This window comes from Pelodiscus sinensis, chromosome 19, assembly GCF_049634645.1.
Source record: "Pelodiscus sinensis isolate JC-2024 chromosome 19, ASM4963464v1, whole genome shotgun sequence".
NCBI lineage: Eukaryota > Metazoa > Chordata > Testudines > Trionychidae > Pelodiscus > Pelodiscus sinensis.
The window spans coordinates 20,872,604-20,897,830 of NC_134729.1; the positions used below are offsets into that span (position 1 = coordinate 20,872,604).

The 25,227-nt window shown below is 43.0% G+C and overlaps 1 protein-coding gene across 5 annotated transcripts in view; it reads right to left on the bottom strand.

Annotated features, from left to right (window-relative positions):
* The window catches only part of MYO9B (myosin IXB), an 88,661-nt gene that overhangs the window by 33,180 nt on the left and 30,254 nt on the right, over nucleotides 1–25,227 (bottom strand). For 3 of the 5 annotated variants that reach the window (XM_075902964.1, XM_075902962.1, XM_075902966.1), the window contains exons 3-15: nucleotides 19,225–19,319; nucleotides 14,940–15,002; nucleotides 12,629–12,728; nucleotides 11,630–11,730; nucleotides 11,160–11,289; nucleotides 10,482–10,571; nucleotides 9,905–10,021; nucleotides 9,432–9,566; nucleotides 7,606–7,727; nucleotides 6,430–6,571; nucleotides 5,978–6,173; nucleotides 3,398–3,473; nucleotides 48–155 (exon numbers count right to left, since the gene is read on the bottom strand). In XM_075902964.1, the coding sequence (XP_075759079.1) occupies nucleotides 48–155; nucleotides 3,398–3,473; nucleotides 5,978–6,173; nucleotides 6,430–6,571; nucleotides 7,606–7,727; nucleotides 9,432–9,566; nucleotides 9,905–10,021; nucleotides 10,482–10,571; nucleotides 11,160–11,289; nucleotides 11,630–11,730; nucleotides 12,629–12,728; nucleotides 14,940–15,002; nucleotides 19,225–19,319 (1,475 nt within the window). Of the gene's footprint in view, nucleotides 1–47; nucleotides 156–1,441; nucleotides 1,532–3,397; nucleotides 3,474–5,977; nucleotides 6,174–6,429; nucleotides 6,572–7,605; nucleotides 7,728–9,431; nucleotides 9,567–9,904; nucleotides 10,022–10,481; nucleotides 10,572–11,159; nucleotides 11,290–11,629; nucleotides 11,731–12,628; nucleotides 12,729–14,939; nucleotides 15,003–19,224; nucleotides 19,320–25,227 lie in introns of all 5 variants that reach the window. The other 2 variants (XM_075902963.1, XM_075902965.1) reach the window with 2 other exon arrangements.

Below are 25,227 nucleotides of genomic sequence, written 5' to 3' on the forward strand. Positions count from 1 at the left end.
TGTTATTGTCGCACTTGCAAAGCAATACCCACAGCACTAAAACTCACTGGAATTGCTGAAGTCGGCTGAGATACCGAAGGAGCTTGCAGGGATCTTCACCCTGCCAGGGAAGGCCTTTTATACTCTTGATGATTTCATCATGCAAGTCTCTAAGTCTAAATGATCCACAGCCACAGTCAAAGACAGTCACGAAGGAGAAAAGGAGATAAAAAAGTCCCATCACCCATATGCTTTAAACAACAGCAGGTGCATCCCAGGCTACTTTTTCCTAAACATGAACATTTCTGGAAGAAAATGTGCTGGACTGACTTATCAATTAGTGTCCCCACATTTTAAACATCAGGATAAAGAGTCAAGTTATTTTCAAGGACTACTGTCTATGTGATGTACGCTTTCGGGTCATCACTTATGAGTGCAATGAGGATCACAGCCTTTCACCATCAGAAGTCAACACAGTCAGCGAGCCCTTAATGAGAGGTCCAAGGAAAATAGCATGCAAACAAATAGCTAGGAGCTCACAAGCAAAAAGACCCCAAAGTAGGAATTGCTCCCTTGTAGAGAAATATGTTTTAAATGGCTTAGCATGTGCCAAGGAGCTATTTTTAGGGGCTGGAGCAGCCCCCTATCTGCCACGGACAGGAGGCTGCTCCAGCCCTGTGGGGGCCCTGTTCATGGCAGCCCTGGCCTCCTCCCCACCCCCTTTTAATCTGTTAATCAGTTAAACATGTTTAGCCAGTTAACCAATGAAATGGGATTTTACATCCCTACATTGCACAGTCTCATTAGAAAGTTGATCAGAAACCTAAATGTTGCAGGAGAACTTGAAAATGAATCAAAAAGAAGTTCTACTTCTCCCATTTCCAGTTCAAGTTATTTTTTAAAACTCATGTTTAGCATTTAAAAGTCAGCCTGGGATGGTCTCTAATTAGTGGCTGAATCAATCTGTTTAACCATGCACCATGCTGGGTAGGGTGTGGCACAACTTGGCAAAAAACTTACCTTCTTTGCTTTCCAGAGAGGCACAAACCAAAAATAGAACAGAAGTGTAAGAAGTCACTTCTGACCATAAAATGCCATCGCCATTCTAAGCACCTCAGTGAGGTACCACCAAATATTTTTACACATTTTAAAAAGATATTCATTTACTGTAGCTAGTTCCTTTGAGAGTTCTTTTTGAGAAAGCTGCTAACTTTTTTTTCATTGAAGTAGCTAAAGAAAATGAGTGATATTATGGCTGACAGTTTTAATGGCCTACTAAAAGTTCAATAGGGACTTAATTTGCACTTGGCTGAAACTGTCCAATTTGATATGAACCAGTTATTTTATGATATGTAATGCTCTCTAAGGCTTGATTTCTGCCCTGACCATGCTCAGAAGATGCATCTGCCCAGGAATGTGCCTCCCTGGTCTTCAACTACAAAGTCTTCTCACTTCTACTTACTTCTTGTTTTCATAAAAAGCAAGGATGTCTTCAAAAGCATTTATATCGAAATCCTCAGAGCAATCAAATGAGAAATCAAGCATTGAGCAGCTGCAAAAGGAACACGTATAGAACCTCAATACTGTAGGGAAAGGTAAACATGCAGAGATAGAGGAATGACCAGAACTCAGCTCTGTAACCACTTCATTGCATTTTCAGTGATCACTGCCATACTCCTAAAAATAAAGACTACAAAAAAAACAAAAACAGGCACTCTTATGGATTCTTCTGTTTTCAGAGTCCAGAAGCACGGGAAGGAATGTACAACATAAAACGCAACATACACTAATTACAGATGGAGAGTTTAGAAACTCAGTGGTAAGGCTGAGTTCAGAGTTTATAGCAGTGATACTCAGCAGCACTGTTTCTTATTTAACAACCAGGTGGAGCATCTCCTTAAAAAGATCTTCTATTTATAAACAATTATCTCTTCCACACAGTCAGATTTTCATTATGCTTTCCTTCATATCATTTCAAGGAAAGCAGGGTCTGCTATGAACTTATCTGCTTCTTTTTTCTACCCGAAAACAGAGTCTTCTGGTATCCCAGCCAGAAGCTGAGAGACTGCATTGTATCCGGATTATTACTCCAAATTGGGAATGAATAGGAATAGTGGATGTACTCCAGAAAGCAAAATCTTAAAATTCCACAGCAGTAATAGAATGAGGGAAAGTTGACACAGAAGTGATAGATCTCTCTAGTGTAGCTATCTTTGTGCATAGTACACTTTTGCATCATATTGATACTAGGGATGTGAAAGTGTAACTGTGTAAACGGTTAACCGATGAGCCTGGGCTCATCGGTTAACATTCACGGTTACATGCAGGTTATCTTCTGCTGTCAAATCCCTGGGTCAGAGACAGAGTTAGCTAGATATTTCTACAGCACCTAGTACAACAGGTCTCTGATTCTTAACTGAAGCCTCTAGGCACTAATGTAACTCAAACAATTAGACTGCATGCTCAGAGATGCAGACACAGCATCTCCCTCACTGTCTGGAAAGCGGCAAGCAAATGGAGGATGTTGCTGTATGTATGTAACAAAACTCCCCTAGTTTCCCTGCCTAATCCCTTGGATCTTTGTTCATTGGATCCTTCACCATGAGGCAATATTCCCTCTGTTCCCTTCTGTCCTCTATGCATGGAGCTACAGTAGAACTTCAGAGTTATGAGCACATCAGGAACGGAAGTCGTTTATAACTAATGTTATGGTTGCTTTTTCAAAAATTTACAACTGAACTCTGACTTCGTAAAAGCTTTGAAACTTTACCATGCAGTAGAAAAATGCTGTTTCTCGCCATCTTAATTTAAATGAAACAAGCAAAGAAAGTTTCTTTATCAAGTGAAAATGTGTTTAAAACTTTCCCTTTATTTTTAGTAGTTCATGTTTTAAAACAGTACTGTACAGGACCAAATGAGGTGAGTGGTTGACCTGTGAGTTTGTAACTCTGAGATTCTACTGTAATTCCCAATGAAAGTACAGCCTCCTCTCTTCCAAATCCCTCCTAAAACCGACTTCCTCCGCAGGCCCATGCACATTTATTCAGGCATCCTTGGCCTCCCAACACTTTAGAAGAAAAGTAATTAAGGACGGATATTCCAAGTGAACAGCTTCTTCTGAGTTTCTCATGGAAATTTATACAGCCAATGCACTGCTGCCTCAACTTAGGAATCACCTATTTGTTAATACTCCTGCCAATTGTTACTTGTATTAATAGGAAGACCCCAACACAAAACCGTCAAGATCCTGAATAAATACACTGGTTGTCAGCCAGCCTTATGGATGGCAGTGCCACTAGGTACAGTGCACAACGTGGCCCAACCACCCAGTGCTGTTTCCCAGAGTATCAACTTTTCCCTGCTATCTTCAAGGTACTGCCCATTGCTCTGATGTAGAGGCCAAGCACGCGTCTCTCACCGATAAACTTTTTCTACTTGTGTGTTTGCTCTCTGGAGTTCTCCCAGGGGAACCCGTGGTCCGTGACGCACCACGCCTGTTGTGAAAAGTAAAGAACAGTGCTTGTTAATTTTGACCAATTTATCCACATAATGGAACACACAGCATTTCAGTAATGACAGAAATATACCTCAGGGTCTAAAGTTTTTCTCCAACTACAACTGAGAAACTCACCTGTCCAAAAAAGCTCTACAGACTGAGTATTAATATTAAAGGTGAAAATCTAATTTATAAAATTGGGACCTTAGTGGGGCTTAGGAAGCCTAGCGAAGCACCATTAAATAAGCAGTGACAGGTAGACAAAGCTTACTATTCATTAGAATCGCCTGCATCACAATTACCTTTACAAAATATGTATGGTATTTCTATTTCACACACAGTTTCTAAAGCAGTGGTCTCCATCCTTTTTACACCCAAGATCACTTTTTAAATGACAGACCAAGCCAAGATCTACCACCCCGCCCCTTCCTTGAAGCCCCGCCCTCTGTATTCTCCTCCTCTCCATCACTTGCTATCCCCCAATCCTTATACTGCTGCTTATTTTTTTTTATTATTATTATTCTGTAAGAAGAGTTTTTTCCAACATTTGGCCTGTCTACACTGGACCAAATGTCAGAAAAAAAAACCTTCTTTTGGAAGCCACCTTATTCCTTGTGGAAAGAGGAATATAGGGGTGACCAAAAGAGCCTGTTTGCTCTTCCACTAAAAAAGCGGAAGAACAAACGCAACCCTGGATGCAGAAGAGTTTTTCTGGGATATCTCCAGAATCCTGAAAAACTCCTGCAGTCTAGCTGGACCCTTGCTGTGTTGAGACAGGATGTGTAGGCTCTGGGGTGGGAATGAGGGATTTGGGTGTGGAAAGGGGTGAGAGGTGCAAGCTCTGGGAGGAAATCTGGATGCAGGATGGTGGAGAAGGGGACACTGGCTCGGGGAGGAGGCTCCAGGCTGGGCAGTGTTGGGATACTAAACAAGCCACAGGCTTGCGGATGTGAGGGTGCAGGAATTTGGGTTGGGGTATGTGAGGGGCTGAGGGCAGGAGGTTCCAGTGTTTGATAGGCTCAGATCTAGGGTCTAGGGAAGGGGGAATGCAGGAGTGGTTGTGGCCAGATGAGGGCTTGGCCCCAGTTGGGGGTTTGTTGGCCAGGCTTCATTTTTAAATAGGATACTATGTTAAACACCAAAAGTTTCTGCATTGTCTTTATTTATGAGAATGGCAGGGAACCTGCCTTGAGTCAGGGGTCACTGACCCATAGAAAAGTCATTTGGGAGCAGGGGACACAGTACTGGAGAGGAGTGCTAGTGGGTTCTGGAGCAGGGGAGGAGTGCTAGTGGGTTCTGGAGCAGGAAACAGAATGCCAGTGGGGGCAGGAGAGAGGGGGTAGGGTGCCAGGACAGGTTTCTGCAGCAGGGGTCAGGGTGCTGGGGGGGGACAGGTTTTTGCAGAGGGGAGCAGGGGGACAGGTTTCTGTATTAGGAGACAGGGTACCAGAAGGAACTGGTTTCTGCAGGGGGGGCAGGGTGCCAGGGGACAAGTTTCTGCGGGGGGGGGGCAGGTTTCTGCAGTGGGGTCGGGGGGGCAAGGGAGAGGGAACAGGGGGCCAGGAGGGCAGGGGACAAGTTTGGGGCAGAGGAGAGGGAACACGGTTGGGGGCAGGGAGTTCCCTACACCAGCCACGGAGGGAAGCCTCCGACCCGCACTTCCTCCGGACTGACTGCAGGGCAGCCGGGCTGGAGCGAAGAAAAGCAGCTGCCCAGCCAGCTGGCCACGGTGCTCAGCCAGGGTGCCACCAAGCTCCACATGGGCAGGCACAGAGGGGAAGCCGTCCAATCAGCTGGAGCGCGGCTCAGCCTACTCTGGGCTGAACGCCACAGCCAGCAGGCCAGGTAGCTTCTCCTCTGCGCCAGCCCACGTGGAGCGTGGTGCACCCTGGCTGAGCTCCATGGCGGGCAGCTGCTTCTCTTCCCTCCAGCCCGGCTGCCCTGCGCTCAGCCCAGGGAGGCTGCGCCTAGCTCCAGCTGTGAAAGCCACAGTCAGCTGGCTGGGGTGTTTCCGCCCTCCCAACCTCCCAGCTCCCACCATTCCTCGCAGCTACTCACCTCTGTTGTTGCTCAGTGAGTAGCTGCTCCTCAAATGAGGAAATCTAATGTAAATGTACTGCGCAGGTGCGCAGTTCAGAGAGGGCTCAAAAGCTACTCTTAGAGCCCCTGAGATCTACCGGTAGCTCACGATCTACTGGTTGGTGACCACGGTTCTAAAGCATGGTGGCAAAAGTCTTTCATGCTGGGCAGAACCATAACCCAGGGCTTAAAGATGGAAATTCCTGACATCTGAACTCAAGTATAACAACATCTATGCTCTTTTTGGCTTTGGACAAGTTACTTAAGCTGTAGAACACAATTTCCCCTTCAGCATTAAGCTTTAATATTTTCTATCCTACGGTTGTAGCACAGAAAATCTCTTAGATCAGTTGATATCAAGGTAACACGCAACTGTTTGTATTTAAAAATGTTTTCAGAGTGGTCTCTCTCTGCACTCAGTACCTGCAGTTTTCTGGGCTCTTTGACGTCCTGCTTCCGCGAAGACAGCCATTGCTCGAATTGTTGCCCGCAGAATAGCCCAGCGGAACACAGCTACGGGGTCCATTCCTATCAGCTCCCGAACGTAGGCACTGTCACTACCTCGTAGCAACGCAACAATATCTGGTCTCATGTAATCCATGTTCTTCTCTCGGAAATCCTGCCAAACAGATTTAGCAAGCCCAAAATACTAAATCAAAAAGGATTCCTGGGGAATGATGTTTTGACTAAGGAAATATGTCAGCCTGAGTAATTTTTAACATAGTCTTGGCTCAAGTCTTTCACACACACACAAACCTAATCCAAGTCTAGTGACACACCAAGTTTAAACTAGACCCAACGAGTTTTCTGTTTATACCAAATTGTAGGGTAGGAAAGGGAAAAGGAAGAGTGACTATTCAAAATCTGCTGCACACCTTTATCTGATATTTAACTTTCCCTGCAAAGTGCCGGATGATAAAAGCAGGTTCCTTCACTGGCGTCCCAACGAAGAATTTGTTCTCCTCATGCTGCTGCTTGAACTTCGCAAGTAGGGTCTGATTGGTGGCATGTGGAAAGCTAGAGACAAAGTAGGAAACAGAGTGAAACCTGGCAGCTTCTTGCTTTCGTAGAATGAAGGAAGGTAAACCTCCTCTTACAGAGAGGTGTGAGCTGGTACAGTCCAAGATGACCCTGACAAACTAGATAAATATACCCTCCGCATGGGTAAGCAGCTTACAGTCCTAATTTGGCACTTAGGCTACATCTACACTGAACAGTTATTTCGGAACAAGCTATTTCAAAATAGTTCTTCCGAAATAGCTTATTTCAAAATAGAACAGCTACACTGCAGGGAAGCCTCAAAATTAGTCCGAGGCAGGCTTGCTTTATGTAGACGTGCTGTCTCGATTTAGAGCCCCGGGAGGAATAACTTAGAATGGCCCTGGTAAGGGGCTATTTTGAAATAGCAGAAGTGGAGCGTCTTCACGCACCTTATTTTGCAATAGCTATTTTGGAATAGGCATTATTCTTTGTAGAATGAGGTTTACAGAAGTCGGAATAAGCCGTCCATTATTTCAAAATTATTTTGAAACAACAGAATGTCTGTGTAGACAATGGCCGTTATTCCAAAATAACTTTGCTGTGTAGACAGATACTTACAGAGCTACCTTTTAAAGCAGAAAGCAATTCACAGCAAAGCAGAATATTTAGAAATGTCTATTGTACAGAGAGACATTCCCTACCTTCCTTCCACTATAATGCTTTGTAAGGACGGGTATTAAGTAGTTACATCTTACAGCACTTTCATAATTACATTCCTCAGCGATGTGCTTTATACTATTGTCATAATTATACTGTGAAAATTCTGTAACATTAAAGTGTGATTTCTGTGGTTAAGCTAAGTTTTATTTATAGCAGCACTAAAGAACATCAATATACGGGAGTATGTACTCAAAATTTCATCTGATTTAACTGTACATGTGCAGATCCCTCCCTCCTCTTAATCTGCTATCTACCATAACCATCAACTTCCTCTATTTTTGCAGCTATTTATGACATTTTCCCGTATGACACACACACAGCAAGTCTCAAGGAGGAAACTTTATACTTACTTGCTTTCTTCATCTAGCAGATAGAAGAGGCCAGTGGGTTTTTTGCTGATTAAGTGAATGCAGGTCACATTATCTGTGTAGTCAATATTATACCAAGCGATCCCTTCACTTTGATACTCCTCCTATGCAACTCAAGAAAATGTTAAGATCACCATACCAGTCAACCTTCTCAAGCCCAGCAAACTATACACTGCATCCCACATCAGGGCTTCCTTAGACAATACCAGGTTTCAAGTTTGTTAGTTCAGACAGAAAAAAAAAAATCACATCGAGATACTAAAGTATAGATTCTCTGATTAGTATTTTATTTAATCTCTGTATGATAAATTTTGTAAGCCAGGCTGACTAAGCTTACAAAACTGGGGCAACATGGAATCCATATCTCTACGGGCAATTGGCTGCTATGGCTTTCCTGCAGTAAGCCCTGCCTTGGTTCAGAAGATTGGGAGTTTTATTTGATAAAGCTGTGCAAAGTGCACCTCCATGTAATTTTGCGCCAAACACCCTAATCCACAATCAGCTTTTCTTCATGCCGTGAATGCCAGAGGCAAATTAGTTTTGCAGATAAACACACTTACATCCCTGAATAATGTATTTACACGCTGGTGTCAAACAGAACTGCATGTTCAAAAAGAGAGAAGCAGAAGAATGTGGAGTGAAGGAGAGGGATGTTAGACAAATGCACCTTTTTCTAATTGGATGGAACTAAATCTGTCTAATTTATCTACTTCATGTGATTTATATGCGCACGCGCAGAACGCAGAACCGTGTGGCTGGCAAGCGGGGCTCGCTGCTGCTTGGCGAGCCCTGCAAATATATATATGCAAACAGCTTTTCACACTGACAGTCATGAATACAAAGATTAAGACAAGACTGCACAACACACACGCCCCATCTATGTAAGTTCTGCTGATATTAATAACATGCAATATTTAGCTGATTTCCACCCATATGACAGCACTTTTAATGAGCACAACAGTCCAGGAATGTAACTCATAAAACGCATATCAACAGACGACCATTATATTGACTCCTTTTTTGTTTTGGCTCCCACCTGCGGGTCACGTGTCGAGCCCCACGTAAATCCAAACCACACCACGGGCCACAAACAAACGGGCAGCGGGCCACATGTGGCCTACAGGCCGCGTATTGAGTAACTGTCTTTCAGTGCATACACATGAATCCACCATCATCAAATAAACGTACTGTGTGGCTCCGAAACGGTAATTTCATCGAGTATGCGCACACCCAAAAGCGTGACCCATCTATTTTAACTGCATTAATACTAATACACTGCAGGATACCACAGATACAAGCGCACAAATCAAAGTATTTATGAACTCATGAAATAATTCGAAACTCAACATCTTTCACAATCCTTTTCTAAACTGCCTTTCTGGCTAAGGAAGTTGATGATGTTTCTGCCCCAAAATTTGTAACTTAGTTACCTTGTGCCTTCCCAATCTATGTTCTATCCAGCTGTTGTCTTCCATTTTCTATTTAGATTGAGCTATTTGAGGCAGGAGCTGTCTTTGTACATTTGTATCGTGCCTGCTCCAATGGGAACTTGATACCCGACTAGGGCCTCTACCATAATACAAGCATACTTCACAAAACAAAGTAGGACCTGAAAACAGGATTTTTAACTAAGTACTTTCAAAACTATAATGTTACACCATATGTTTTTTGGAGAAGGAATACTTTTAATTTTCTGCCACACTTAGGAGCTTTGTAAAGCAAGACAATACATAAATAAAAGGTTTACTTCCACATTCTTAATTACGCTTTTGCTGGGATATCTATCCCTTCAATATGTCCTCCCTTACCTGTTCTAATTTGAAAATGTGTTGATTGAAGTAATACTGAAGCTGTTCATTTGCATAATTTATGCAAAATTGTTCAAAACTGTTGGTTTCGAAATCTTCAAATCCAAATATATCGAGCACACCAATGGATAAGCACTAAGAAAACGATGCAGAAATCCTGTTAGGTAGGCACCATGAAAGAGACCTAACATATGGTTACAGTTTTGAGTAATATTAACTATTCCAATAGGCCTGGCATGTACAATTTTAAAAAACACTTTTCAAGATGAGCGCATATCATTGCCTTTTTCATGCCTATACCAAAATCCCAGCTCTAGTGAAGTCATTGAGAATAGTACCTCTAACCTCAACTGGGCCAGGATTTCACCCCAGATGTCTGAGCATACTATCGTGTAGGGCGATTTTTGATAGCAATATGTGCAGAACTGCAATAGCGGAGATTAGAAGGGCATTATTTCTGGTGAAGAACTTACTGTAACAGATTCTTCCATATCTTTCTTATTAAGAAGCGCATGATTAATTCGCAGAACAATCCAGTCAAATAGGGCACTGTACAGTGACTTCGCCATTGAATCACGAGCTGTGATAGCCTGCAGATAAAAAACAGTTCATTACCCTGGCCTGAACTAGGAGAACTTTCCTACAGTGGTGCAGTTAGAAAAGATACTACTCCACTGTTGAACTTTTCACTGGCACAGAATAAGGGCTTCCAATGCCCTAGCTTTGGGTTTGGTTTTATTTTAACATTCATTTGTATTGACTCACTACATTTATAATACATAACTTCTTCCACTGGCTAACAATGAGATTTTGGCCATGTCTCTTAAAAATATATATTTAAGTGAATAAAATAAAAATCCTCCAGTGATCCAATAACATGGTATTTCACAGCTCAGATGAAATCAGGGGATCTTTTCTGGTTAATGAATTTAAAGAGTAAAAAGCGCAAGACAACTGGGTTAGCTTTTTTTTAAACTAACAGGCTCACAATGCAGGTCAGCTATAGGATAAATGGCAAAGTTCCTTCTTCTAATGCCCTAAGATACTCACCTCATTGAGACTATAGGGCAGGATAAGTTTGTCATTAGCGGTCACCGTTTTTCTTTTTGTCAGCACCTCCACTAAAATTTCTCGTTTGACCTTCACACAAAAAGCAAGAACGAGAGTTACTGGCAACCTTAAATGTTAGACACTTGATGATCAGCAGTATGATGACAGCAGTAGTAGTTAATTCCTCAGATACACAAGTCAAACAACAACTACAGCTGTCGTTGAATAAGTTTTATGAGTCCTTGAACTTCTTAGAATCCTTTTTTTCAGTTTAAAGACAGTGATGATCGATTTCTGTGGTAGGAAGGCCCCAGTGCTGACAAACTTGACCTCTTGAAGTCCCTTCCAGTTCTATGATTTTATAAACTAAGCGCCACTTCTCTGATCCGAATACAGAACTGAAGATCTAACAAAGCAACCAGATCTTATTAGTCCCCTCTTTTGGGTTATATTTTACCCCCTTTATCACTCCCTGTCCCCAAGAAAGTCACCCACAGCATGCACATTTCTATTCAGCATAGCAAGCTGACTCCCTTCCTCCAAGACAGTAACGCCAGTACTACTATGCCAGTTCTGGGGCATGCTGAGCTTGAGCAAAAAAATGCTCTCCAGAAATTACCTAGGCAGAACATGACAGTGGCTTCATGTTGATGGCACACATTAAAGGGAATACTCTACCTTCAGAAGTTGAGAGAGGGTGTCCAGCACTTCTGGGGGTCCCACTTCCAAACCCTCATCCCTGCCTGTAGCTCTCCTCTTGTAGGTAACATTGCCCAAATAAAGAATAGCTGAGAGTACTGAAAAGATCCTGACGAAAAAACAGTAGTGACTTTTTTAAAATTAATGTTCTGATTGAAGTTGATCAACAACAGGCAGAGTATGTAACAAACACAACCACATTTACTTGACGAGGTGTAGACAATACAACTGGCCTACAGAAGCCCAAAAAAATAGCCCTCAACTTTCCCTGTTTCCTAATGGGCTTAGCAAAGTAAATATAGTTTTGATGTTTTACAAATTGGCACGCACCCCACAGTATTCTGTTCATAATGCATTTTTAACGCACAGACAGCAACGTAGACTAATTCATTGTAACACATGAGCACTAACCAACTGTCATCAGAAAGAGGCTAAACAATTCTACTTACTGTTTTTTAGTTGCAGGAAGAAAGCCAACCATCTCCATGGCTTGTTTTAATCTTTCAAAGTCATGACGGAGCTCTTCCCCATCTTCTATTTTCAAGTTATGCTACAGAAAAAGCCCCACAATAATTCAGTCCATAACAACAGAGATATTGGCACAACTCTTGTGAAATCACTTAAAAAAAAAAAAAGAACCATCCCAAAGTGCAGGCATGATGCAACTTTTGGTTTGCTCTGGCAAAGTCCAGAATTTTTTTTATTTCAATTTTCTTACAGATGAACATCTTACTTCAAACTCATACAGAAGGCCCCCGACTTGTAACACGATTGGTTCTGGAGGAAACGTTGCAAGTCGAGGGTATCATAATTTGAACCCGCATATTCGGCAGGTGCCATGCACCGTCAAAAATGCAGGCCGAGGATGTAAGTCGGGGGTTTCCAGCCCGTTCTGCACTTACAAAAATGACTATAAGTGTGGGGGGTCGGAACTCGGGCGGTTGCATCTCGGGAGCCTCTTGTATTTGGTCCCCTTCCCCCAACCAATCTCCAGCTGAATGATGCTATAAGCACAATCCAACAGACACTTGAGTCTTCAAACTGAAATTGCAGTCTGAGTACTAAAGGAATTTTATGTCACGTCAAAATGATGTGGTGCGCATAGGATCATCTTTGGGACCCATCGTGATCTCTAATATGGGATCCACAAAGCTGAAGTCCAGATAAGTTTGGTGATGTTAAGTCTCATCCAAGTTAAGTCTCATCCACAGAGAGAAGGGCAATGAATGTCTCACGCTATGGTTTGTGGTGTTGGGCATGTTGCTACACAACTAAGCAGCAAGGTTTTGTCAAAAAGCAGCCTTTGCCATTTGAACTAGTTTCTAAGCAGTGAATCATCAGAGGACTCAAAAGGAAACACAGATTCTCTGCCATTTATCACTACAACACTCCAGAGAGCAATCCAGAAGCTTCATCACTGAAGTTACACACGGAGAACCAATGCGTACCTGATTGAGGTAGAAATAATCTTCTGGCTGCTTGAGGTGAAACTCTTTACGTTCTTCTTCACTGACTCCAAGTAACAAATAATAAAATACATGGTAGTTCCTAAAGGGTGAAACACATCACTACTTAATGAAGACATGACATTTGTCTCTCTAAGCCTTACACATTTCCAAATTGATTAAAGGAGAAAATTACTCTTATCCCCCCATTTGTAAGTAAGAAAGAAAGAATTGTACGTCTATTGTAGAACGTTTACTTTATGCATTTTTACTTTTTTAATCTGTTTTCCTGTTATGTACACCCAGATAAGTAGCCCTGGTTTATATAAAGTTTTCTCTATCTGGAAAATCTTTAAATGGCTCAAGTCTTTTCTCCTTCTGGGTACAGTGTCAGAAATTCACTTGTATATAGCAGTGTCCAAAAATGACAAATGAAAATTGCTTAAAGGTAACTTTCAAAGGGAAAAGAACTGGGCTGACATCCTTTTTGCTTTTATGATGACTGGAAAACTAGTGCCAAGAAACAGCATTTTAACTTCAATTATTCATTAACATATTGGATATTTCCACCCACATTAAAGAAACAGAGCTCATAAGCAATGTTCCCTCTAATCTTTTCCATCCATGTGTAGATTTTTTTCCCACCAATGTGCGGAATAAAGACTTCTATGTGCACCAAGGCATGTGTGAATGTGCACCACCAGTAAAAATAAAAACATAGCTGAGGGTGCTCTGCTAATCAGCTGGGCGGTGTCTAAATCTCTCCTGAGTGGCTGCACAAGTGCACAGCTTATAGGAAACACTGTGCATAAGTGATTCGAGACACACCCCAGCCTCCAAATAGATCTTCCAAGTGAAATCATGCTTGATATACTCCAGATATTTCAGGTTAAAAAAAAAAAAAAAACCCTATAGAAGCAGGAAAGTGCTCTGAAAAACTTTCAGGCCTTCCACATAAGTTTTAAGCAGCCAAAAAGAGCCCACAACCCAATTTTGTGAAAAACCTCGAGCGGGGCACCTTTAAAATGTTTAATGTCTATTAGGTGGTCGAAGAAATGCTGACAGCAGGACATAACTGAGAGAACTTTATTTTCGTAACTCTAAATAAACATTGTTATCTGATCAGGACTGGTAGCCATCATGCTAGGAGCAAATTCTAGAGCGGGGTCAGCAACGTACAGCACGTATGCCATGAATGGCACACAAAGATGATTTTCAGTGGCCCGCGCAATGAACGGCTGCTCCTGACTACCTGCCCCCACTAGGGTTGCTAGGTGTCCGGTACTGACCCGGACAGTCCGGTATTTTCGCCTCCTGTCCGGTAAAAACATTCAGAAACTACTGGAAACCCAAAATGTCCGGTACTTTCTGATTTTTGTTTTCCCATCCAGGAGGTGAAAATCCCCGGGGCTTACCGGGTTCCGCAAGGGAACTGTCCAGCAGGGAAATAAGATGGCAGACAGCCACCAGCAGCCTGTTAGGGCCAAAAAGCCTCAAAAGCATTTCTTAAAGGGGCCATGCTGTGGTGTGGTGTGTTTTTTTTTTAAAGCTTAACAACAACTCTCGGGGTCCTTCTTTTGCTCAACAACTTTGGTCTCCCCCTTCCCCCCCCCCAACAGAATTTTTTCCCCAGTGTTTTTTCTTTGGGGGGGGGGGGGGGATTCGGTGTGTGTGGGGGATTCGGTATTTTTGGTTAAACCATCTAGCAACCCTAACCCCCACAACGGGGAGCCTGTGCTGGCGATCAAGTGTTGCACCCCCTGCAAGACTGGAGCCAGCGCCAGCTTCCTGCGTGGGAGAGGGAAGCCCCTAAGCCTCTGCAATGGATCCAGCTTGCAGGGAAGTACACGCTGTTCCTCCCCACAGCATCGCGTGTGCTGCCTTATCCACCCTACTTTCCCCTGTGCTGCGGGGAGGCGGGAACACAGGGAGCCCCAGGGCAGGAGACCAGAGAGCCTTCTCCCACCTATCTAGAAGAGCAGCGCAGCCCAGGGCAGGAGGGTATGCTGGGGCAGGCCACTTCTGAAAGGTTGCTGACCCCTGTTCTAGAGAGCCCTAATCAGTACAGATTGAGCCAGTATTCATTTGGGTTCAGTCTAGCCTTTTGACAGATGCACACATTGCTGACAACCTGTGCACACATACCAACAATTCAACCCAAACACTTCCTGGTGATCTAGTCTCTTCTTGTCAGGGGGGAATTAGAAAATTGTTGTGGCATTTCATTTGTACCAAAACGTTATGCTTTGAGAGGTGGACGTGACTATGAGGGAGACATTCAAACAGACAATACAAAATACACATCTCCTCTTACCTTTCATCCTTTTCCTGAGACACCAGGCGAGATTTTTCAAGCAGATATTTTTCAACAACAGCCCTGTAATTCCCATCAAAAACAAAACAACCAAACAAAACCATCAGTGGGGCAACAGTGTCAAACAGAGCATCTGGATATCAATCTAGCCATAAGTGAGTTTATGAAGATTTCACATGCACCAGAGCTCAGGGTAGAATAACCCCATTCAGACCTCTGCTAGCCTGAAACAAAAAACTCGCGTGGCATTGTGCTGGCTTTGAGAGGATACAATAAGGATGCTCACAATGGGCAGCTACTCCCGAGGAACACAGATGTTTTTGGTGCTTTCTCTCGGTAGAGATGAATGGAAAAGATGAAGCTAAGATTAATTGTTGCCGTAAAACCATTAATACTCTACACAACTTGATTTTGCCAATAAACCTGCTTATCGTTTTAGGGACTGGAGCAAAGGCCACAACATGCAGAAAGACTACAATAGAAACATTGTTGCCAGACTTCCTGAATTTGCTGGCCCATACTGGACCACCTCGCAGCACGAGGCAAGAAAGCAGGGAACTCTATGTGGAAACCACATGGTGAGTAAGCTAAAGAACAATCTACTCTTACACAGGGGATACAAACAGACAAAGAATGAAGCCAGAGCTGAAGTAGCTTTTTCTCTTGCTGAAGACAGAAAACAAATGAATTCACATGGTACCAATCTCCTGAGTTGGGGTGACTTCATCTGTAAAGATGCCAGATTTATCCAGAATAATACTCAAAGCACTGAAACAAAGTGGAGCCTTGTTGTTCATCTCTGAAGTATTTAAGAAACAGCAATGACAAAGACTTATCAATGGAACACTGCACTGAAGCCCCAGAAACAATTGGCTGTTACAGTTTCAGTACCTGGCATAATACAGACAAGTTAGTGGCATAAACCAGAGCTCCTTTTTAATGTTCTAAACCATCTCATTCCACCTCTTGAAAGCAGAACTTTAATGTTTTACAGGAACATGTGGTGAGATGCTGCTATGCATTCTGCATACATACAAAGTTTATACGCCAAGACAGAAATAGATTTCAGTGTATGATAGATGGATAATTAAGTGCAAAGATATCATATAGGAAGCAATTTTTGGACAAAATTATGCACTTGTAATGAAGGGACCTACATCTAATTGTGGCTGTGATAAATATTGTTTAATCACTTTATACAACTGATATCAAGTTATTCCACTTTTGGACGGGAGCACTGCTAAAGAATAACCTGCACTGTTTAGTATCTGTTAGAGAGCTCAAGTTATATTTAGATACCATCACGTTGACTTTCAATGTGTTTTGTAACTACAATGCCCTAGCTTTAAAAAAAAAAAAAAAATCTACATTTGGGAACATTTTTTGCCAATATACACATATCTCACATCCTCCACTTCTGTTCACATACACTAAGTGCAAGTGATAGCTAATGAACGTGTATACAGTGTTAACTACCTTGTTTATGTCATCATTTTCTCCAGTACCTGTCTTTCAAAAAAAGCAAGACTTCCTTACTTGTATTTCACTTCTCAAGCTCTCTACAAATAATAGATCTGAAACTATTTTAAATTACAAAACGGAGAGGGCAATGGATGATATGGAACAGCTGCTGTTTAACAGGAAATTAAATATACAGAGACAAAATTAAGAACATCAGAATGGCCATCAATGGCCCATCTAGCCCTGTATCTTATCTAACAACAGTGGCCAATGCCAGGTGGTTCAGAGGGAATGAAAAGGACAGATAATCATCTAGCAATCCATCCCCTGTTGCCCATTGCCAGCGTCTTGCAAACAGAACAGAGATACTTCACAACATGGTTATTCCTGTTAGCCTCCATGAACTTATCTAATTCTTTTTTTGAACTGTTATAGTCTTGTCCTTTATAACATCCCATAGCTAGTTCTGTAGGTTGACTATCCCTATTAGTTTCATTTGGGGATTCCTAGATTGTGTGTTATGAGGAGTAACAACACTTCCTTATCTACTTTCGCCGCACCAGTCATAATTGTACAGTAGACCTCTATCGTATCATACTCACCCCCACAGTTGTCTCTTTTCCAAGATGAAAAGTTCCACTCTTTTTACAGGTTGGACCTTCCTGGTCTAACACCCTCAGGGCCTAGCCAGTCCCAAATCAAGGAGTATGCCAGACCAGAGGAGGCCAATACCAGCCCATCTGCTACCAGCTTCTGGGCTCTACGCCAGCCACCAGGCTCCCTTGCTGGCTGCTAGTCCCCACTCCCAAGCTCCCCTCCCGGACGCCAGCCCTCCTGGCTGCTGGTGCTCTCTGAGCCAGGAAAGTCTGTGGTCCTGCCAGATCACAGATATTGCCAGACCAGAGTGTCCAGGTTTAGAGAGGTTCAATCTATAATCGTTTTTGTTGCCCTTTTCTGTACCTTTTCCAATCTTTGAGATGGGGCAACAAGATCTGCACACAACGTTCAAGATGTCGTCGTACCATAGGTTTACATACAGGCAACATGATCTTATCTCCCTTATTACGTATCTCTTTCCCAATGATTCCTAAGATTGTTAGATTTTTTGAGTGGCACCGCATACTCAGTTTTGTGAGACTTCTGTGTAATTCTTCTCAGTCTGCTTTGGACTTAACTATCTTGAGTAGTTTTATATCAGCTGCAAATTTTGCCACTTGACTGCTGACCCATTTTTCCAGATCATTAATGAATATGCTGAACAACATTGGTACCAGGACAAAACCCCATATATCAGCCATTGTTTACATCTCTTCATATTGAAAACTAACCTTTTAATCCCACCCTTTGATTACTATATTTTAACCAGCTACTGATCCATGAGAGGACCTTCCGTCTTATCCCATGACGGCTTACTTTGCTCAAGAGACTTTGGAAATCTAAACCCACTATATCCACTGAATCACCCTTGTCCACACTTTTGTTGACTCTGTCAAAGAATTTGAATAGATCATGCCTCACCAATTTCCCCAAAACATGATGACTTGTCCCCCCAATAGGATGTTCATCTGCATCTGCCTGCTAATGAAATCAGACTGGCCCGCCTGTAAATGTTGGGATTGCCTCTGGAGCCGGTTTTTACAATAGGCATCACATGAGCTATCCTCTAACATACCACTGTTAGTAGTTCTGCAATTTCACATTCGAGTTCCTGCAGAATTCTTTGCTGAATGTCATCTGGTCCAAGTGACTTATTTCTATTAAATGTATCCATTTGTTCTAAAACTGTTACTAATATCTCAATCTGGGATGGTTCACCAGATTTGTCACCTAAAAGAATGGCTCAGGTGTGGGAATCTCCCTCACATCCTCCACTCTGCCATGGCTTCATCTTCCTGGAGTGCTCCTTTTGCATCCCAGTCACCAGTGGCCACACAGGTTGGTTAGCAGACTTTCTGTTTCTGATATACTTAACTTTTTTGCTGTTACAGGTGACCCCTGACTTGCAACACGATTGGTTCCTGGGGAAACACTGCAATTTGGGGGCATCGTAATTTGAACCCTCATTGACGATAGGCACTGGCGTAAATGCGGGCCGAGGATGTAAGTCAGGGGTTTTTGGCTCTTTCCACACTTTAAAAAATAGTTGTAATTGTGTGTGGAGGGAGTGGGGGTGTTGCAACTCAGGCAGTCGCAACTCGGGGGTTTCCTTGTACTTTTGGAATACTGTGACTAGCTGTTCTTCAAATGCTCTCAGCTTTCTTAATTATATTTTTACACTTCACTTGGCAGAGTTTATGCTCCTTTTTAGTTTCCTCAACTGGATTTAACTTCCATTTTTAAAAGGATGTCTTTTTGCTTCTGCTTTTTTTACTTTGTTAATTGTATTACTAATTTAAACTGTGTTTTTTTAAAAAAATAGCTGGGTAGGGATATTTTCAAAGGAGATTAATTACTTTGGCCAATGTGACCTAGCAGACAGAGCATTGGACTAGACTCAGTACATCTGAGCGGGTTTCCAGCTCTGCCAGTAGCATGCTGGGCAAGCTTGGGTAAGATACTTCCCATGTGCATCTCAGCAAATTGGGGCTAATGAGATGGATACTGACTTCAAATCTACTGAGGAAAAGCAGGAGATTTTGCTTTTGAACATGCTATGAAACAATCCAAACAAAATGAAGTTATGTACTATTGAAATCACCCACAGAAGTCAATCAGTCACACATGAGGCATGCTCAGATAAAAAACTATTCAGATTCCATCTAATCTGCACAAAACTTTAAGAACATACAGGTTAGCTCCAGAAGGAACGTCATGTCATACTTACCCTCGTACAATGCCATTCTCCAAGTAGTTGACTTGAATGAATTTTCCAAAACGACTGGAGTTGTTGTTATGGGCTGTTTTTGCATTTCCGAAAGCCTGTAACAAAGCACAGGATGAGCCTATATTTTCATCAGTGAAACTGAATAAGCTAGTACATAGCTTCCACTGCTAATTGTTCATCCAACTAAACACCCAAAATCTTTATCAAGAGTACGATGCATGTGTTGTAAGCATTAACATTTGCTAAGACTCCTTTCTGGTCATATATTAGTATATCTTTCTCATCAGAAGATATTTCAGGATCTGAGGCAAGGGAAAGTAAATTTATTAGAAATTACTTTCATATGCAACATGATCAGCCAAGATTAATACAGGAATCTCGTTAAACTGCCTAGATTACCGTCTTTTAGTGAATATACCCCACACTCGAATATATCCTGCGTTTTTTGCAGTTTGAGTTAAAAACAAAAATGTATACCCCGCACACGAGTATACCCGCAGGGTATACAAGATTTTTTTCAAACTGTGCGGGGCGGGGCAGGGCGGGCTTCTACAGGTCGGGGAGGAGGGAGGGGGAATTAACCGCCCTCCGGACAGGGGAGCACTCACCCCCCTGGGTCCCGCACGGCCACACAACCTCCAGGTGGGGGAATGTGAGTGCTCCCCCGTCCCTTCCTGCGGCTGCACAGGCTCTAGCCTCCGGGCAGGGAAGCGCTCATCTCTCGGTTCTTGCGCAGCCGCAGGAAGGGGTAGGGGGAGCGCTCCTGCGCAGGAACCGGGAGATGAGCACTCCCCCACCCAGAGGCTGTACAGTGGGGGAAGGGTCGGGGGAGCACTCACCATCAGGTGAGTTAAAAATAAATAAATAAATACATAAATAAACACACACACACACCCCGCACCTGAGTATACCACGCGGGGGGGAAGGGGGGTGCGGGGTTTGTAAAAACGAATATAATTAGAAACTTATAAAAACGCGGGTAATTAGAAAGCAATCATGAGCTCACAGCAGGATCTTGTGTAGGGGAAGAAAGCTTCAGCTAGCAAGGAAGTACCTCTCCTGATGTCAAAAACCACAAAGTGAGCAAGCTTCCTGTTCCCAAAAATGAATCCTACCTCTGTTACAGAATTATAGAAAAAGTTGCTTTGTCTTGAAAGAGATTATGAAATACAAGTTTGTTTTGCGAAGTGAGCCTATTTGAATTCTGAGGATTGATCAAACTAAACTCATATGAAAAATGGAAGTTCACAGAGATGGTTTTAGTTAGCAGAAACTCATCCTGGAATTGCTTTGAGTGAATTCCAGGATGAGTTTCTGCTGAGTGAACTGGTTCTTTCAGCATTTTTTCAACTAATAAATGAATTTTTGATTCAACAGTATTTGCATAGAAGAGCTTTCAGGAGCAGAATTCAGTCTGAAAACTCTACCCAGTTAAATAAAATCTAAGTTACCAGAATGTGTTTCCTCTTATCACAATTTAATGAATAACTTTCCCCAGGCTCAGAGAAGGATGGAAGAGGAACAACAAATATTGGAGCCATGAGTCTGAATGAAGATAGTTGATCACGAGTTCCGATGCCTTTAACACAATGACCTGTCTGTTCAGCTTGGCATGCCCCATCCGCAGCTCTGTGACGCAGAGTTCCAATTAAAACGTCATTAACCCATCTACTCACACTCTGCCTGTATTGCTGTTCAGTTCCGACTACAATTATTTGAATAATTGCCCCTCTATAGGCCAAATTTATGGTCCAAACAACATATCTACCAGACCTTGATAGCCAGGCTTTCAGATTGAAATTTTGCCTTTAGCCTCAGGGGAATTAAGATATTGAAAGTATCAGTCTGCTTTCAATTAACTGTCTGCCATAAACTTCAGGAGGTTTCATCTGTGCTACTGGACTCTATAGGAAATCCCTGACTGGTAGCCAGGCTGCAGGCGCCTGGTGGAAAAGCCAAAGGGTTAATTTAGGATTAGCTGAGGGCAGGAAGCTAGAGATTGGGGGTGAGGAGAGGAGGGAGATGGTCAGTTGGAGATGAGGTTCAGGAGAGCGGGTTCTTGAGATGTGAGTGTGGAACAGATATGCTTCGCATGGAATGGGTGGAGTTGAAAGTGGAATAAATGGCCATATCTAGGAAGAGTGATTGGATGCACAATTAAAAGAAAGTAGGCGCCCAGAGAATTTTGTCTGTGGAATGCATGTGTAATGAGTTGGGATAAAGTGAAAGAGGGTGTGTAATAAATGTGCGGAGTGGACAACTGGGATAAATGGGTAATACTTAATTACAAATAGATGCATATTTATGCAAATGACTGCAAATGTATTTTTAAAAGAATCTGCTACGTTGTGTTCCCAAGTGTTGGCGCTCTTTTGTTGTGACTTCCACTCAGCGTTAGGACTAAGATGCACTCCATGCTAGGCAGTCACCCTGTGGAATCTGTCACCAAAAAAAGTGTCCATGGATATTCTGATTATTCAGATGATGATGGCTCTGGGATGCTTAGTCAGCTAAAACCAAGGAGGTTATGTACTGTAACTAGAAGTTCTTCAAGATGTGTGGAATATAAACAGGGATCATATAAGTGGGGAGGGCGGGGGGGGGGGGGGAGAGAAAATAAAGTTTGCAAAGTCTCCTCTCACCACCGGGGGGCACAGGCACCTCCAGGGAACCGCCAGCTATTCAGGGTCTATGGGTGGGGAAGCATGGAAGTATCCTGGCATTATTTAGTGTATAATTTGGTGAGATTACTAACAAGTTAAATTTGCTCTTAAAGCCTGCAAGGCTGAACAAGGTTTTAGCAGGATTTACAGATGCATGCTAAACCAAATTAAGCCAAGTTTACATTCATTTAAGAGTGTCCCCACCAATGTCCCCTCTAAACTTTTCCATCCAGGTGCAGAATAAATATTTTGTGCATGCCAAGGCATGTGCAAATCTGCACCATCAGTAGAAACAAAACACCTAGCTGTGAGCACTATGCTAATCAACTGGGCAGCATCTGAATCTCTCCAGAACAACTACAATAAATGCACAGCTTACCGGGAACACTGGTCCACACACAAAGTTGCACCAATCTATCAGAGTCTTTTTTTTTTTTTTTTTTTTAAATCACACCTTTAGTTACAACAGGCAACTTTGAGTGCAGACCATTCTTAAATCAGTTTTAATTCACAGGCTTAGTTACTTCTGTGCAAGACTGTGTGTGGAATAAAAATATCCATACAGACGCACACTGAACTAAGAGGCATGGATTAATGCCAGCTGAATTATTTCAGTGCAAGTTTGGGTGCAGACCCCAGGGAACTGAAAATAAGGGTCTACAAATGAAAAAAAAATCCCTTTTCACAAAACCCTCCTGAAGTGAAAGTAATAAGAAAGGAAACCTAGATAGTCATTAAATAGACACTGTGGTTGGCTACTTGAAAGCACATTTAATGAGGAATTATAGAACCACAGAATAACACCCTGGGTCCCCAGATTGCTTTATAAATAGGATATTACTGGCCACACCTACAACAGTGAGAAATATTATGACAACTGAAGACTGCATTGGGCATCAGCGTAGAGCATCGGTACTTGAATCCATTACAATAAAGGTAACTCCTAGAGGCCTCGGCCTAATTGTGTGAGACATTGCACATATAGATACAAAGATAGTACAAGCCAAGAGAACTAAAAAAGTAGAATTATGAGACAACTAGAAGCTAAAACTTTGACTGTAGAGTGGGGTGGGGTAAGGAACATGGGGACACACCTCCACAGTCAGAGAATCACATTTCTACAATTCCCCTCGGAGCCACTGTGTAGGCAAGGACCAAAGCCAGAATTAGGTTCATGATGTCCATTTCTGTGGGATTATGAATATTTATTCATAAGCATGAGTTTCATTACTCTGCATATAAGCAGGGCACTCAATCAGAAAAGCACTAGACACAGCCAATCAGGGCCTGCCTAGGTCCATTAAGAAGGGATCCTGGAGAAGCAGTGCACACACACTCTTGCTCCAGCTGTGGAGCAGAAAGAACCTGGGCTGCCTGGTAAGCTAGAGAGGGTACCTGAGACAGAGCAGGGCTGGGGAAGGAGAAGCAGGAGCTGGGAGTTCTGGCCAGGCAAACTCCCAGGCTTAGGCCTGGCTTTCAAGACCTGAGAAGTAGCAGGCTACAGGGAGGCAGCCAGGGCAGAAGAAGGCAGCATGTCCACACCCCTATGACAACCATGAGTGGCCATTTCAGACTGCAGTTGGTCCTTGAGGGAGGGACCAGATGACAACTGGCAGTATGGGGGGCATAGGGTCCCCTAGACGGGGAGACCCCAGAGTGTGTGGGCACTGCCACAGGACAGTGCCACGAGGAAAAGGGCACCATGACCTAGGAGGGACACTGGGCCTGAAGGAGACATAACTGAGGATGGGACGCCAACCAACCGGAGTGCTTCAGGGCTGGAAGAGCTCATTCTTAGATTGACCTGCAGGAGGCACCACACCAGTGAGTGCACAAACCACTGCACTGGGGGGGATAAGGCAACCCTATGAATCGGGCTAACCGTAGTTGGACCCCGTGCTTGATGGGCAACCATACCCAATTAGCAAGCAGGAGTGGCAAATGAGAGGAGTTCTCCAAGTGAAGGAAGAGCAACTAGGTGACCTTTGGGTGAGTTTGCTGTCCCCTGGGTAGCTGCTTGACTGAAATATATAATGTGGCCTTGGGATGTGGCAGTGGCCTGTATGCTGAGCCTAGCAGCCAAGGCAAGCTGACAGTTTCCCACAGAGCTCTAACCTGCTATCCTTTTATCCCTAATCCCTCTAGAATCTGTTAACAAGGGAGTGGGTTTAACACAAGGATAATGAGCATTAAAAAAGCCAGCTAGTAAGCAACTAGAGGAAATAGCCAACTGGAGAAACAAGTGGAGGAATTAAAAAAAAGAGAGCTAGTTATTCCCATAACTATTCTCTTAAATTAGGCCAATCACTACGCACACAGGACCCTGCAAAAATTAAAGCAATGTAAGCGGAAGTCCAGCAGTGTGTGTGTAGGATACCCATTTTATTGGGCTGAACGCAGAACGCCCGATTACCTACCTTCTGGGCTGGAGGCATGCGTGTGCATTTGGTACACGCAGCTCATGGCCCTCAGAGACCGAGTACGGGCTCTTGAAACGAAGGTGGGTGAACTGCAGGAACTAAGAAAGGCAGAAAGATACATACAGGAGATTTTCAGGGACAACACAGTTTTCCCACCCACAGTCAGACAGTTGCCACACTGGTGAGGAAGATGAAAGTCTCAGAGAAGGAGGCTATTACGCTGGAACAACCCTATAGTTGGGGCCCTCCTTCTACATGATATCATGGTGTCTTCTTGCACTGAGGAACCTCTCCAGGGGAAGGGACTCTAGTTATCAGGAAGAGACAGGCAAAACCATAGTGGGATTTTATTATTAGAAATACCTATATTTGGTTTTAGGATGACCAGGAGAAATGCATGGAGAACTGGTGGCTGGGCGCAAAGGCTGTAAACTTCGAGACCTCTAGACAGATGTACGTGCTGTGCAGGGATGGAACTGGTGATCATGATACTTGTAGGTACCAATGACACAGGTAAAGAAGGAGAAAGCATCTGCAGGCCAAGTTTATGCTGCCAGAGAACCAATATCTCGATGACTTTCTCTGAAATGATGCTTGTTCCATACATGAGGCCAGTACAAAATGCAGAATTGCAGGGTATCACTAAGTACATGAGACGTTAATGTTTGGAGAAGGGATTGACGTTTATTAGGAACTGGAGAATTGATCCAACAGACATCTTAAATTTTTGTGGAACAATGAGAAATCAATCGGCTTCAGTAATACCAGGGTACAAAATACACAGGAATGACAGAGCAGTCTGCAATAGTAGGGGCGTGGCACCATGTGAAAAAAACAGAGTCAAATATAGTGAAAAATCTTAAACTAATCAAACTGTATCATAGAACCTCTATGGAGAGAAATTCCATACATCAGTGGTG